Source organism: Micromys minutus (assembly GCF_963924665.1).
Source record: "Micromys minutus genome assembly, chromosome: 4".
In the NCBI taxonomy this organism is placed as follows: domain Eukaryota; kingdom Metazoa; phylum Chordata; class Mammalia; order Rodentia; family Muridae; genus Micromys; species Micromys minutus.
This window is the reverse complement of record NC_137973.1, coordinates 84555697-84570453: the sequence shown is the minus strand read 5'-3', so window position 1 is coordinate 84570453 and position 14757 is coordinate 84555697. Positions and strand designations below refer to the sequence as shown.

Sequence of the window (14757 nt, the reverse complement as noted above, 5' to 3'; positions counted from 1 at the left end):
ATCCGACTTGAATTGTTGTGAGAACATGGCTGAAGTTAATCGCGCCATCTACGAGAGCTTCTATAGGAATCCCCATTACCATCTTCTGCCTATGTTTAAATCCAAATGCTCTGTGGGAAGGGACATGTGCACTATACAAAAGGTTATAGAACTCAAATCTGTCAATCAAAACAAAGAACTGCACATGGCATGCTTCTTAGTAATAATACCTGCTTCCTCCTGAGACCCTAATACAGAAATTCCCAGAATAACCAGGAGTTCTTGAGTCCTGCCGCTCATGCAGCCCAGAGTCACTCTGAACAACATAATTCCTTCTGTACTCACTTTGCGTGTGAATACAGTCCCCTTCCTGCATTGTGATCTCTGTGTGCCTTTATTTCACTTCCTTGAATTAGAGGCCAAGGACATTAAAACACAGTGCCCACCCGTCGCTGGAACACCCTCCTCAGCTCCTGGAACTGGATTACAGGCCTGCAACACTTGACTTCCTAGAGTCTTCCTGTAGGACTGTAATGTAGGATTGTAATGGAGTCAGAAACATCTAATGAGTACCCAGTGGCTTCTCCCTTCACCTAAAGTCCTTGTTCTCCTTTATAATAAAAAGAATCTGGAGTCTCCTCGCCTGTCTCTAGCCCACTGGCACACTGGCCTTCCTTCTCTCCTGGAACCTTCTCAGCGACTGCTTGATTCCTTCCTGGGAGCCTGCAGGGCTGTGTTCCTAGGCCATCATTTCTTTCCAGTGTAAATATCTCCCAACAAGCACAGCGACCTCGAAGTCACTTTCAAGTACACCGCCGCCTTACCGGGCTATGTGACGTGTTTCTGATCCGTGCTCTACCTGCCTCCGTCCAGGTTCCCTCTTAGACTCCTCATGACCTATTGTCATGGTTGTGTCCCCAAAGCTTCTCACAACCCCAGCCGTAGTGGATTCTTGGTCCACATGAGCTGGATAAACAGATGATTCCAAGCTTATGTCTAAGCTTTGAGCTTCAGTGACTTAGAAGTAAGTTACATTTGTTTCTTTTTGTTGTGATGAAACGCCCGACTGAAGGCAACTCAAGAGAAAGAGTTCGTTTGGGTTTAGAAAGAGGCAGGGCAACAGGCAGACTGGGTGGGGAGCTGAGACACCCCATCTCCAATAGCAAACATAAAGCAGGGAGAAAAATTTAGATGTGGGGCAAGGCTATGGCCTCTCAATGGCAGCCCCAGGGAACCACTTTCTCTAGCGAGGCTGCACTTCCTAAAGCCTTCATAGGCTCCTCAAGCGACACTATCCACTGGGAACCAAGTGTTCAATTCAGAATTCGGTCCACCAATAAGTCTTGATTGTTCTTACAATGGGAAGGGGTTAACATCACCATAGCCAGCTCAACCGGCTTGGGTTTATAAAACATTGATCCTGATGCATTTGCCTTTTGGGAAGGCTGTTCTTCAGATGAGAGATTAGAATTGAGCACCACTGTTCCCCTGGGAGAACCTGCTGGTAACCCAACCCTTCTGTCCCTGTGAATTTCCCTCTGCCCAGTTTCCAAATGATGGAAATGAGATGAGATGTCTCCATAGCTGGGGAAGTCAGCAGACAACCTGGCTATCACACGCCCAAGTGACTTCTCCCCACAGGTAGAGCAGAGAAGTAGCTCAGATAAAGAGAAGCCAGCATGGTACTGGATTGTGGTAAAGTATAAATATCATCAGCAAGTGCACCCCAGTGGCCTGCACCCTCCATAAAGAAGCCTAGAAGTTTCCATTTCTACCAGGTGAATGGTAGTAGAATGTGGTTGGTCTAACATCAGATCTGCAAACCTGCAGCCATGGGCTTTTGTTCAGTTCTTCCCTTGAGAGATAAAACTGAAGACTGTTCTGGTTCCTACCTGTAATCTCAACAGCTGGGAGGCTGAGACAGAAGGATTACCTTGAGTTCAAGGGTAGACTTAGCTATATGGTGAGTCCAGCCTGAGTTATATATAAGACCTTCTCTCAAAAAGCAAAAAGATAGATGGTAGATAGATAGACAGACAGACAGACAGACAGATATAACATTGGCATAGGTATTTTTATGACAACTCTCTAGGTTTGGGTCCATCTGTGTCCAAACTAATTCTGCTGACTTGAAACACAGAGATTTTTTTTTAATGAATCTTTTGTTCTAAGAAATAGCAAATGATTTAAATTTAAAAATGAAAGCAAGAAGTTCAACAAGAGGGTAGACGCAAGAGGCAAGAGTGCTACAGCCAACTTCTCCCCCTCAGAAAAGCTGTCTTTAAAAACTGTGGTGAAGTTTCTTGGGCCCATGTATCCTGGGGGAGTCTGATTTGTTTCTGGATCAACAGTTAGTATGTAAATGACAAATTCTATTAATCCTGTTCGGCAAGCATTTCGCTGTCAAACTAGGTTTACTCTGGAAAGGGTTATTCCTTCTTGACAGACCAAAAAAAAAGTGGCTTGTTGTTCTGATGGGAGGGAAGATGAAAGAAAAGAGAAGGGAAGAGAAGTGGAAAAAGGATAAAGAAGAAAGGGGAGGGGGAGGGAAAAGGGCAGGGAGGAGGGGAGGAGGGAGAGAAGAGGGGGGAGGAGAAAGGGAGGGAGAAGGAAAGGAGGGAGGAGGAAGGGGAGGGAGTAGGGAGGAGAGGGAGGAGGAAGGGAAGCGAGGAGGGAGGGAGGGAGGGAGGAGGGAGGGAGGGAGGAGGAAGGGGAGGAGGAAGGGGAGGGAGGAGGAAGGGGAGGAGGAAGGGGAGGAGGGAGGGAAGAGAGGAGGGAGGGAGAGAGAAAGGAGGGAGGGAGGGAGAAAGGAGGGAGGGAGGGATGGAGGAGGAAGGGGAAAGAGGAGGAAGTGGAGGAGGAAGGGGAGGAAGAAGGGGAGAGAGGAGGAAGGGAGAAGGGAGGGAGGGAGGAGGAAGGGAGGGAGGAGGAAGGGGAGGGAGGAAGGGGAGGAGGAAGGGGAGAGAGGAGGAAGGGAGGGAGGTAGGGAGGGAGTGAAGAAGACAGGGAGGAAAGAGGAAAGGGAAGGAGAGAAAATGAGAGGAAGGAGAAAGGGAGAGGAAAGAGGAAGGGAAGGGAGGAGGAAGAGGAGGGAGGAGGGAAGGGGAGAGAGGAGGAAGGAGGTTGAAGGGAAAGGGAGAGAGGGGAAAGGGGCTGGGGCTTTCCACACACCTCTTCTGTTAACTTCCTGTCACTCCATTGGCCTTGCCTGCATCTTTCTGAGCCTTGGCCCAGCAGGGTCATTCCCATAGTGAGATTTTCCTTAGCTAGCTCGTACTGTAGGAGAGTCTGAGCTTTCATGGCCCATTTACAGTCTGGGAGTCTGGGTAAGAATCGCCTTCCTGCGGAGAGCAACATCAGCAGTGCTGAAACTCATCCTTCTGTTTGGCTCCATGGTGCCATATGGCTTCATACCATGCAGCCTGTGCACCCTGTGAATCCGAGGTTACACAAATTCTTTGCTATGTGGCAAGGAGAGAGAGAAAAATGTCTCGCATGGATAAATTCCGTCAGCTTTCATAGAAAGCCTCAAAAAGATTCATCAGTGAGGGGGGTGGGGCATGATGGTGGGGGGTATGAGGTCTAAGGTCTCTGCTGCTGTCCAGAGGTCACAGTGTTTTAAAGGAAAGTCCTTTAAGTGCAATTTCTGTCAGCAGGTGACAGTCTCAACGAGGAGATACACACAGTTAGTAACTTCTCTGGAGAATCTGGGATCATGATTTTTAACTCTTTCCAGTAAGCTATTCGAAACCCAGGCATCCAGACAGAGCACCTAAGTAAACTCACATCCCTCTAGCAAAGCCTAGGGGTAAAGAACAGGAAGCAAACCAAAGGTCCTTGCACTGCCGTGGACCAAAGCAACACATTCCATCCTAGGCCCAGCTCTCATGGCGGGACCACAGTCCTCTTGGAGGACTCCAAGGTTCTGTAAGGAGTCTCTGTCCCATAGGCTGGGTTGAAATCCAACTTTAAACACCGACACTTCTTCCTGTCTGGGTAGTCAGCCTTTCTCATGCTGCTTGGTGGCCCGCCACCCCCTTCCCTCTGTCCCCAGTGCTGCAAGCAGCCCAGGAGCTGGCTGTGAGTCACTATCTCGCTGAGTGTGCGCTCTGCTCCACTCAGGAGGAGATTTTTCCTGCTTCACCCGGAGCGAGCAGAGGTGCCTCAAGTTACCCCAGCAACAAGCTCTCCCCACAACCTCCCAGCATCCTTCTCACCCCTCAACTTTCCAAGTTTTTGGAAACGTATTTCCAAAGGAGCAATATGGGGTGACCGATCTGGAGTCCAAGCCCGCCTGGACAAGAGTCGGCAGGGATCGAGCTACTACAAGGCCCCTGGACAATATGTTGGGGTGGGAAGAGAGGCAGTGTGACAATCGCGGATGAGGTTAAGAAAATGGATGCAGAACTTGCCCATCCCGCACCCCGGGAGATGAAGGAGAGGAAAGAAGCAGAGCATTAGGAAAAGAGACAGATGGGAGGAGATAAAGATACAGATAGAGGTTGGAACGGGAGAGGGAGAGAGACACCGACTCTAGCAACCAAGAGAAGTCACTTCTGAGGCCCAGGCAAAATGCAACAGATACCCAAGCCGCAGTGTAGAGAAGGAGTGTAGTGACAAGTCTCCAGGTTCCAAAGCAGAGACAAACTCCTTCCCAAGAGTCCCCGGGGAGAAGGGAGTCCACGTGATGCAGAAGCTCCCCTCCCCGCCCCATCCCTTGCATAAGGCAAACTCTTGTCCTCTGCTACCTGTCACTTGGCCCAGCCCGGCTGCGATACCGCTGGCGGAGACTCGAATATGGAGGTTGGGACGAGGGTGACTCACCCTGGCTGCTGGGGGGCTTTCTCTTCCTGGCCATCCTCAGTCTGGTCCCTTGCCCCGGGTCTCAGCGCAGAGCCTCCTGTGCAGCGCAGCCCCCGGAGCTCCTGCCGCCTGGGCTCAGCTAGCTCTTTGTGGCGCTGGTGGCATATGCCAGGCGGCGGCGGTCAGGTTGCGCGCTCCACTCCACTCGGCTCTGCTGCGCGGGCGCAGTCGCCCCTTAGCTGCCCGCCGCCAGACTGATCCCCGCACACTCTGCGGCGGCCACGGTGGCCCTCTCTACTGTGCGGCGCCTCTGCTAGAGGGCGCAGCGCCGGGACCCCGGAGCCCCAGCCCAGCGCCCACCTCCCTCGATTGCGCGCCCGCCCTCCCCACGAGCCCCCCTTCCCACGCGCCGAGTCCTCCATCCCGCGGGCGCCGCCAGCCCTGGCAGGGCACCCTCGTCCAGCTACAGTTGGTAGCGACTGAGGACGGCAGGGACATTCCAGTCAGCGGGATTCAAGGGGGCTGATGGAGTGAGCCCTAGTCTGGCATTCCAGTTTCCCAAGGGCACCGGAGTCCCCAGGCGACTGAGACAGGATCTGTCCATCACCTAAAAGAGCAGTCCTCCTCCGCAGACTCCTGGTTGGCCAGCCTGAATCACACCTGGAAGGTGGACTGGAGTCTCGGCTGCTTCTGGTCCAGCTGGAGGACCCGCAGGGAATGGGAAGCGAATTCCCACAACCTGTCACCAGACCCTGGCAGGTGACCTTGCTCAGGTCCCAAAGATCTTCATTTTGAGGACTCGGTATCGTTTCTTGAGCTGCCAGGAAAAGGCAAATAAAGTTGGAGCTGATGCCTTGATTTCTTAACCTCCTACAGAACCTTAGCCCCTAGGGTCCCATTCTCTCTTGCTCTAGTTAGGAGGCCCATTGGCGACTTTCCCGTTTCTGGAGCTGTCCCCTCGTGAGTGCTGACGAGGGGCAGGTTGGTATCCTGCTACTGCCCCTAGAAAACACAAAAAGCTGAAGTTTAGTGCTAATATGAAATTATAAAGGAGTCAGGATTTCAGAAGAGCGGCAGATGCGGGACTAGTGTCTGGAATCCAAGCATTAGGGAGGCAGAGGCGGAGAGGCGGGAGGGTGGCTATCAGTTTAAATCTACACTGTAGAGGTGGTTTAACACTCCAAGGCACTTCCAGTTCACACTTTTCTTGTACCTAAGTACAGATCCCAGCACAGTCTATCTAATATTCAGTGAATACTTTCAGCTGTGATGGTTTGTACATGCTGGGCTCAGGGAGTGGCACTATTTGCAGGTGTGTCCTTGTTGGAGTAGGTGTGTCACTGGGTGTGGGCTTTAATGCCCTAGTCCTAAACTGCTTAGAAGTCATTCTTCCACTAGCAGCCTTCAGATGGAGATGTAGAACTCTCAGGTCCTCCTGCACCATGCCTGCCTGGATGCTGCCCTGCTCCCACCTTGATGATACTGGACTGAACCTCTGAACCTGTGAGCCAGCCCTAATTAAATGTTGTCCTAATAAGAGTTGCCTTGGTCATGGTGTCTGCTCACAGCAGTAAAACCCTGACTGAGACATCAGTGATTACAACTCAATGTCCATAGACAGAAGGTTATCCCAGTTCTAGTATAGTTTAACAGAAAAAAACCGCAGAGTCAGAAACCAGCAGTAAGTTCTAGATTTGGGACATTACAGCACTGTAAGTTTCGGTGAGTCACTTCTGGCGGATTTCTGTTTTCTGGTCCTGTCAAACGTCACAGATTCTCTGAAATATTTCAAGCAAGCAGTGTGACTCAGACCTGCTGTCTCGTGCCTGTGAGGCAGAGGCAGGTCTACCTAGTGAGCTCCAGGCCGCCCAGGGCTACACAGACCTTGTCCGCAAAGACAAATATTAGACTGCGACGGGCAGCTAGTCTTGGTTGTTAGTTTGACTGCATCTGGAATCAACTACAACCCAGGCTGGTGGACAGGCCTGTGAGGGAGTTTCTTACTCAGGTTATCTGAAGTCAGTAGACTCATCCTAAATCTGAGCAGCACTTGCTGGCCACAGCCCGGATAAGACTGTGGAGAAAAGAAGTCTGTCTTCCTGCCTGCTTGGCCTCACTCTGGCAAGCCTACCCAGCCTGTTGCTGAGACACTCCCATATTAGAAGCAACTTCCAGATTCCAGCACCGGCTGAAGACCTCTGGGGATCCTCTGGCCTTCAGCACCAGACCAGAACCGCTGAGCATCCAGAGCAGGGAACTGAGTGACCACGGGATTCCTGTCCTGTCTGGCAGGAGACAGCCAATGTAGGCCAGCCAGGACCACATCCTATAAGACAGGCAATGTCGGCCGGCCAGGACCACATCCTATAAGCCGATCTAATAAGCCCCGTACCTAATAGACCAGCCTATCACCAGTATTTCTTTAGAGAGCCCTGACTCCCAGGCAAGCAGATTCTCACAAAGGTGTGTACCAGAGCAAACTGTAAGGTCTTGCAGCCAGCTCCACACTTGGAGATGTGTGGCTCCGACCTGGCTTAACCTGACAAGCGTTGCTCTCACCAAAGAAGCTTCTTTATGCAGCAAAGGCAACCATTACAGAAAGCCACCGCTTCCCAGAATGCTAAGAGTGACTGTCCATGTATCCCCAGCTCTAGTCGGCGCATCTGCAATACAACCCTTACGTCTAAAGCCCAGAGAACATTGTGGGAGAGGAGGCAGAAAGACTGCAGAGTCAGAGGACCAGAGCTGTAAGGTGTTTTCTCTATGACGTGAAAGCTGCAACAAATCTCAAGAACACAGTCGCCTAAACACTTAGAAATGACACCAGTGGACACTGCTAAATGGAAGGGGGACTCAGATGCCTGCACCCTGGATGAGGAGCTGGAGGTGATTGCTGGCTTAAAGCCTAAATGTGCATAAGCAACATTAACTCAGAAGGAAATGTGTGTGTGTGTGTGTGTGTGTGTGTGTGTGTGTGTGCGCGCGCGTGCGTGTGTGCATTTAACAGTTACGATCCAAAAATGAGAGGCCACGAGTCTGGGAAAAGGGGCTTGGGAAGAGCTAGATAGAGGAGGGAGATGGAGTGATACAAATTCTGCACTTATATATAAAATTGCCCCAAAATAAGCATTATTTTAGAAGCACAGTCAACAGTGGATATGATGCCTGTTCAATTACTATCATCTAACTCAGGTGTGTTGTGGGGTTAGCTTCTGCCTTTGGGCTACACCACAGGCCCATTCCTGTGCGTTGCTTGGTTAGTTGGGTTTGTTTTGTTGTTTGGGACTGTTTGCTTTGGATACGGGGTCACACTAGGTACCTTTAGTTGACCGAGAACTGACCATTCCCCCTCCTTTCCTCTTTACCTCTGAGTCCTCAGTTTTACTTTAATAAACAAAATAGCTCCTTTCACAGTATCAGTCCACAAGTGAAACCCATCCAGGGTTCTCTCTTCCAACATGGCTTCTCACTTAACTAAAAGTGACCTGGCACTGGGCATGGTAGTACTTAAGTCCCAGCACCAAGGAGAACAAAACAGGAGTATCTGGGCTCCACACCAAGACCCTGTCTCACAAACAAACAAGAGACAATGTTCTCTGCCGTCCTTCACATCCTGGAGCTATGTAAACGTTTAGGCTCCGTAGATGCCCCCGGTCTATCCGGTGTGTTCGCACTTTATCACCCTGTACTGATTGTTATAACTGCTGCCGGTATTAGAATAACATTTTCAATCCACATACTACTTCCGTATACTGTGTTTCATTCCATCCTGACCTCGAGCCTGCAGCTTAGATGGTAATTCCTGTCCTCGGTTGTAGATGAGGAGAGGAGGTCCGTGGAGATGTGATGGCAGCTCCTGGTTTGTAGTTCTTCCAACATCCACCGATAGAACCGGCTGCCAGTTCTGAAGATTAATGCTGCGCCAGACCAGAGGAGGCTTCGGTGTGTACTTGGTCCTGACAAGAATAGTGCTGGCACCATAGTTTCTTGGTTTTTGTGTGGGTGGTTGGTTATTTGGATGGCTGGCTTTTAAGACAGGGTCTCACACTGTAGGTGGCCCAGCTCACTGTGTAGTGCCAGAGGCCTGAAGGTTATGGCGGTACTTTTCTTAGCTCTCCCTCTGTGTGCTAGGGTTAAGGTGTTCGCCTCTCCGCGGCATGGACACTCTCCTAGCAAAGGTGACTTGAGATTTTGGTTGATTAGATATGTCATCATCCCCTTAAATGAGTGTGATTAATCTATAATTTACATTTATGACACTTGTCTTAGTCACTGTCCTATTGCTGTGAAGAGACACCACAACCGTGGCAACTCTTATAAAGGAAAACATTTAGCTGGGGCAGTACCAGATCATCATGGCGCGGAGCACGGCAGTAAGCATTGCACTGGGTCAGTACGTCCTCATCCGAAAGCAGAGAACGAGGGCCTGGCCTTGGCTTCTGAAACCTCACAGTCTACACTCAGTGACACACCTCCAATCCTTCTCAAAGAGTGCCACTCCTTGACCATCAAGCATCCAAATATGTGAGCCCAAAGGAGCCACTTGTATTCAAACCAGCACAACACTGTAATGCACCCTGGTCATGACTTTCCCATGACTTCCGTGACTTTCCAGGCCAAGTATCTCTTAGACGACAAACATTGTACGCTTTTGTTAAAAGGTTACAAATGAAATGTTTGTGTGGAGGCAGGGTAGGGAGTGGAGTGGCCAGAGGTTACAGAGGCATAGCAGCAGATTACAGAAGCTTACAGCCCCCTCAGGTTACAAGGGCACTGGTTGTTGCTGCTGCTGCTGCTGCTGTGGTTGCTGTTGTTGTTTAAAGAAGCTCGGGAATCCCGATATTCTACAGAAATCCCTTTGTGATGGTGACTAACAAGAAACAAGAAAGCCATGGTTGTCAATAAGTGTATATTAGTGCAGCTACAACTGACTTCCAAAAAAGAAAGAAAAAACAGTGTTTAAAGTAAGTTTCCAGTGTTGTGTTGGGTCACCTATGACTGTTCTCCATAGCCTCAGGTTCAGCTCTAGAAAGCTGGTTCTGAGATCGAAAAACTAGGAAAGGAATCCCCTACTCTCAAGGTGGATTGTGCCTTCCCCAAAGTAATGGATGCCATCAAGTCAATGAGTCCAAAGACACTGGGCAAAAGTTAGTAAGGAATTAACCGTTCATTAGTTTCGAACTGAAATCACAAAACATTTCACAACAGGAAATCTAAGTTCTGATCATGTGTCTGTTAGTGTGCAATCCTGACTTCTAATGCCTTCTACACTAAGAACCCCAGCAGTTACTAAGCTCCCCAAAGAGTTATAACACTTCTTAGAAAACAAGGGGTTACAGCGCCCCCTAGAGGACAGGGAGGTTTAGTGCCTTCTAGAGGACAAGGGGTTTTAGCACTCCCTAGAGCACAAGGGGTTACAGTGTCTCCCAGAGGACAGGGGGTGACAGCACCTCCTAGAGGACAAGGGGTGACAGCACCTCCTAGAGGACAAGGGGTGACAGCACCTCCTAGAGGACAAGGGGTTACAGTGTCTCTCCTAGAGGACAGGGGGTTTATAGCATCTCCTAGGGAACAGAGGTTGCACCAGACCTAAGAGGAAGTCTTCCTTGATGTTTCAATTCTTGTCTGGGTTTAGCTATGTCTGTTCTAAGCTGTCCCCACTCCTTTAGTTTCTTGACACCAACCTTCTGTAAGCACAGTTGGAGTTTTGGTCACCACATTCACTTTCCCAAGCAACACAGGTAAGGATGCAGGTCCATCTACAGATACAGAAAGGTGCTGTGGGAGCTAGAAGGAGGTGGGGTTTTGTGCTGTGTTTGAGGAAGAACATCTGATCAGGACAGCAATGATGCTACCTGCTTTGGAAACAGGGAAGGGGGGACCTCACAGTGTCAAGGTCAAGATGGCAATGAAGACAATGGAAGGACCCATGTAATTTTATTCAACCAACTTCAGGGAGGAAAGGGGAGCGAGCACGCTGCGTGTTCGCAGTACGTGCTGTACAGAGAAGATCCCAGACAGTTCACAGGCTGCAGGATTTGATGAGGCTGACAGAAAACGAAATTAGTGCGTAGCAGGCAGTACTGGCTCCTGCCCATAATTCCAGCACTTGAGATTCCATAATCCAGAGACAGAGTAGCCACGGTGAGGCTGTGAAGACCCCCCCTCCATTCCACAGGGGGTGCTGAAGACAGAGGTGTTACAAAGTATGTAGCAGCCAGAAATGGCAGGGGCACTGGCTGGGAAGAGAGCAGTTTTATAACCCCAAATACAGACTGCTTCCTCTCTTCCTTGGCTGCAAAACCAGAGCGGGGTGGTCTTACAGGTCATTCAGGTCTTTATCATTATTATCATTATTATGATTATGATTATTATTATTATTATTATTATTAGATATTTTATTTATTTACATTTCAAATGTTATCCCCTTTCCTGGTGGTTTGTTCCCTAGCCCATCCTCCCTCCTCCTGCTTCTATGAGGGTGCTCACCCACCCACCCACTCCCACCTCCCTGCCCTGGCATTCCCCTACACTGGGGCATCGAGCCATCCTAGGACCAAGAACCTCTCCTCCTACTGATGCCAGACAATGCCCATCCTCTGCCACATAATCTGTTGGAGCCATGGGTCCCTCTATGTGTGCTCTTAGTTTGGTGATTTAGTCCCTGGGCGCTCTGGGGGGTCTGGTTGGTTGATATTGTTCTTCCTATGGGGTTGCAAACCCCTTCAGCTCCTTCAGTCCTTTCCCTAACTCCTCCATCGGGGTCCCTGTGCTCAGTCCAGTGGCTGGCTGTGAGCATCTACCTCTGTCAGGCTCTGGCAGAGCCTCTCAGGAAACAGCTACATCAGGCTCCCGTCAGCAAGCACTTCTTGGCATCTGCAATGATCCATGCCTTATACAGACACCAAACCTAGGCACTGTTATGGATGCCAAGAAGGTTATTCTGGTCTTATCTTCCCATCTGACACTAACGATTGTCGATTGTCGTTTGGCTATTTCCCAACTAAGACTACGTGTAGGTTTATCTCTGGTTTTATGGCCTCTTTATTTTGAAGTTTATCAGGCACACAACCTCGTTATAGCTGCAGTCGTTAGACAACCTTTGCTCTCAGTCAGTTTCCACTCTAGCCTTTCTTTGGTGTAGCTGGGTGAACAGGAGCTAGCAGGGACCCAGGATCGTCCGTTCATCTAAAGTTAGACTGAAGTGGCTGAAATCATGTCTTTTGAAAACAGACCTTTATTCCTCTTTACTTCTCACCGGGAGCTGGAAGATTGCCACGAGTTTGAGAACAGCCTGAACTGCGTGGTAAATTCCAGAGCAGTCTGGATCAGAGAGCCAAGGGCTTCCTGCTCAAGCAGGAGGCCCTGCGTTTGGCTGCGAGCACCCATGGGAAAAGCCGGGTCCAGGCGGCTGCCACATGCACCCACTCCACTGGTGAAGCAGAGGCAGGAGGATCCTTGGAGTTGGACTTGGAGTTCCGAAGGTGAGTGAGCTCCAGCCTCACTGAGAGAAAAGAATAAGGAAGTGAGTGACCGAGGAAGATGCGCAGCGTTAACCTCTGGCTGTCGCAAATGCGCTAAACTGGGTGTTTTAGCCAGCAACTTGAAACAACCCAGAATTACCTGAGAAGGGAGTTTCAGTGTGGGCTGTTTGGACTGTGTTGGCCCACAGGGGATTTTCTCAGTTGGGTTCACTGAGGAAGAATGGAGGGTACCCATCCTGAATGTGGGGAGCGCCATTTCCTGGACTAGACCGTGACCTATGGGAGACTGAGGAAAAGCAGGCGAGAGCGAGGAAGCAGTCAGCATAGGGCTCTCTCTTCCCTTCTCATCCTTCACGCGGATGTCACGTGATTGGCTGTCTCAAGCTCTTGCCTCAGTGACCTCCCCAAGATGATGGACTGTGATCTGGAGTAGGAAGTGAAATAATCCCTTTTCTCCCATACGTAGTTTTTCGCTGGGAAATTTTATCTCAGCAACGGAGAAAAACTGGAACATGGCCTTGAAGTTCTGACTCTCCCACCCCAAACCTGGCACGTGCTAAGGCTACAGTCATGTAATTGTGTGCGCACCACCATGCCCACCGAACTACAGCCACGCACCACCGTGCCCATGGGACTACAGCCACGCACCACCATCCCCATGGAACTACAGCCACGCACCACTGTGCCAACAGAAGTACAGCCACACACCATCATGCCCAGGTTTATTTGGTGCTGGCCCAATAAGGATACAGTGTTCTTACGATGCGCATGTGTGATGGACAGTTGCTGGTACCCTGAGGGAAAAATGAGCTGGATTACCGAGTTAAATATTCAAGATACTAAAGGAGTCGCGCTTCAGCTGGGTCACTTCATAGATGTGTCTGAGCTTGTGTCTTGGTTTACATAGTCTCCTCTCTGCTGGTTCACTCCACATCTGCCAGAGACCCCACACACACCAGCTCTCAAACCCAAACTGCTTCATGTCTTAAGTCACCTACTCAAAAATTCGGCCTCTGTGTTCCAACTAACTATTGAATACAATATTGGTTACAATGTCCAGATTCAAATAACCTTACTCAATACGCTGTATTTCAAGCAAAATTATTAAACATTATGACTTTTAATTTATACGGATGTCAAATAAAAATGAAAGAGTTCAAATTTTAAATATCAGAGTTCAGCCAAACCTAAAAATAGGGTATCTGCCTCCTGTTTAACTTAATTACATGAATAGCAAATGAGGAAAAGATTTAATTAGCTGAAACATATCAATAGCATTCACACCAGGGTCACGTCACAGTCTTTGGTTTGTTTTGGAAGCAAAGTTGAAGTTAATTTAAAAAGGTTTTAATGTAGATGTAAACTCGGACATGAGCGGGAAGAATCTGAGAGAAGGAAAACGGCGACTATCCTGGAGTCCGTAGGTTTCTCCAGTGACTATCTTAGGGTTTCTATTGCTGTGAAGAGACACCATGACTGTAGGGACCTCTTAATAAGGAAAGCATTTCACTGGGGCCGGTTTACAGTTTAGAAGTTTAGGCCATTGTCATCATGGCAGGAAGCACAGTACCATGCAGGAAGACGTGGTGCTGAAGTAGGAGCTACGGGTTCTATATTCGGATCCACTGGGCGGGGCTTGAGTTTTCAAAACCTCAAAGGCCCGCCCCCATCCCGTGATGCACTTCCTCCAACAACACCTCCCGCAAGGCCACTTTCTCCTAGGAGTCTATGGGGGCCATTTTCTTTCTTTCTTTTTTTTTTTTTTTTTTTTTTTTTTTTTTTTTTTTTTTTTGGCATATACACACGCCATCTACTCATTTTCTTCGCTGCGTAGCCTGGCGTTGGGATCGGTGACTCTGAGAACCAGCTGTGCTGCTCTTTCTACGATGGCTTTTTGGTTCTTAGAGGACACACTGTGCGCCATCTCAGCACAGTAAGATTTGTTGCACATCAGCAGCACTTCCAGCTCCTTGACATGTGGACCAGAAACTTCCGGAAGTCGCTGGGCAGCATGTGCTCGGTTTTCCTGTTACTCCCATAACCAATGCTGGGCATCAGGATCGGGCCCTTGAATCTTCTCCGCACCCTGTTGTCGATGCCTCTGGGTTTGCGCCAGTTTCGCTTGATTTTCACATACCGGTCTGACTGGTACCTGATGAACTTCTTGGTCCTCTTTTTGACGATCTTGGGCTTCACCAGAGGCCGGAGGGCAGCCATGATGGCTTTTACCAGAGACCCACGTTAGTTAAAAAAAAAAAAAACCTGGGAGGTGGAGCTGCGTGCCTCAGGCCCTGAGTAATGTTGCAGAGCATCTTCCAATCGCCAGCTACTGATCAGACTGGGAATGGAATGGGCACCTCTGCCAAGCTTGTTCTCCCTCCGGCTTCCGAAGCCGGCAGAATACTAGCCACTCTCCAGACGCGATCCCAAGAGGTCGGCCATTTTCATTCAAACCATCAGGGTAGCTTTACAATCATACCCTTTAAAAGCT

General features: G+C 49.5%; 1 protein-coding gene and 1 pseudogene across 2 annotated transcripts in view; both read right to left on the bottom strand.

Moving 5' to 3' along the window:
- SLC44A5 (solute carrier family 44 member 5) overlaps nt 1-4837 on the bottom strand; it is a gene marked incomplete at both ends in the record, with an annotated part of 261515 nt that extends 256678 nt beyond the window's left edge. Inside the window, one exon of the mRNA XM_080915589.1 lies at nt 4804-4837. Within this exon, the coding sequence (XP_080771715.1) occupies nt 4804-4837 (34 nt within the window). The remainder of the gene's footprint in view (nt 1-4803) is intronic.
- A 9239-nt stretch (nt 4838-14076) lies between these two features.
- On the bottom strand, nt 14077-14483 carry LOC308419655 (large ribosomal subunit protein eL32-like; annotated as a pseudogene). The gene has a single exon. The product of its transcript is annotated as a large ribosomal subunit protein eL32-like (transcript).
- Nucleotides 14484-14757: the final 274 nt, after the last annotated feature.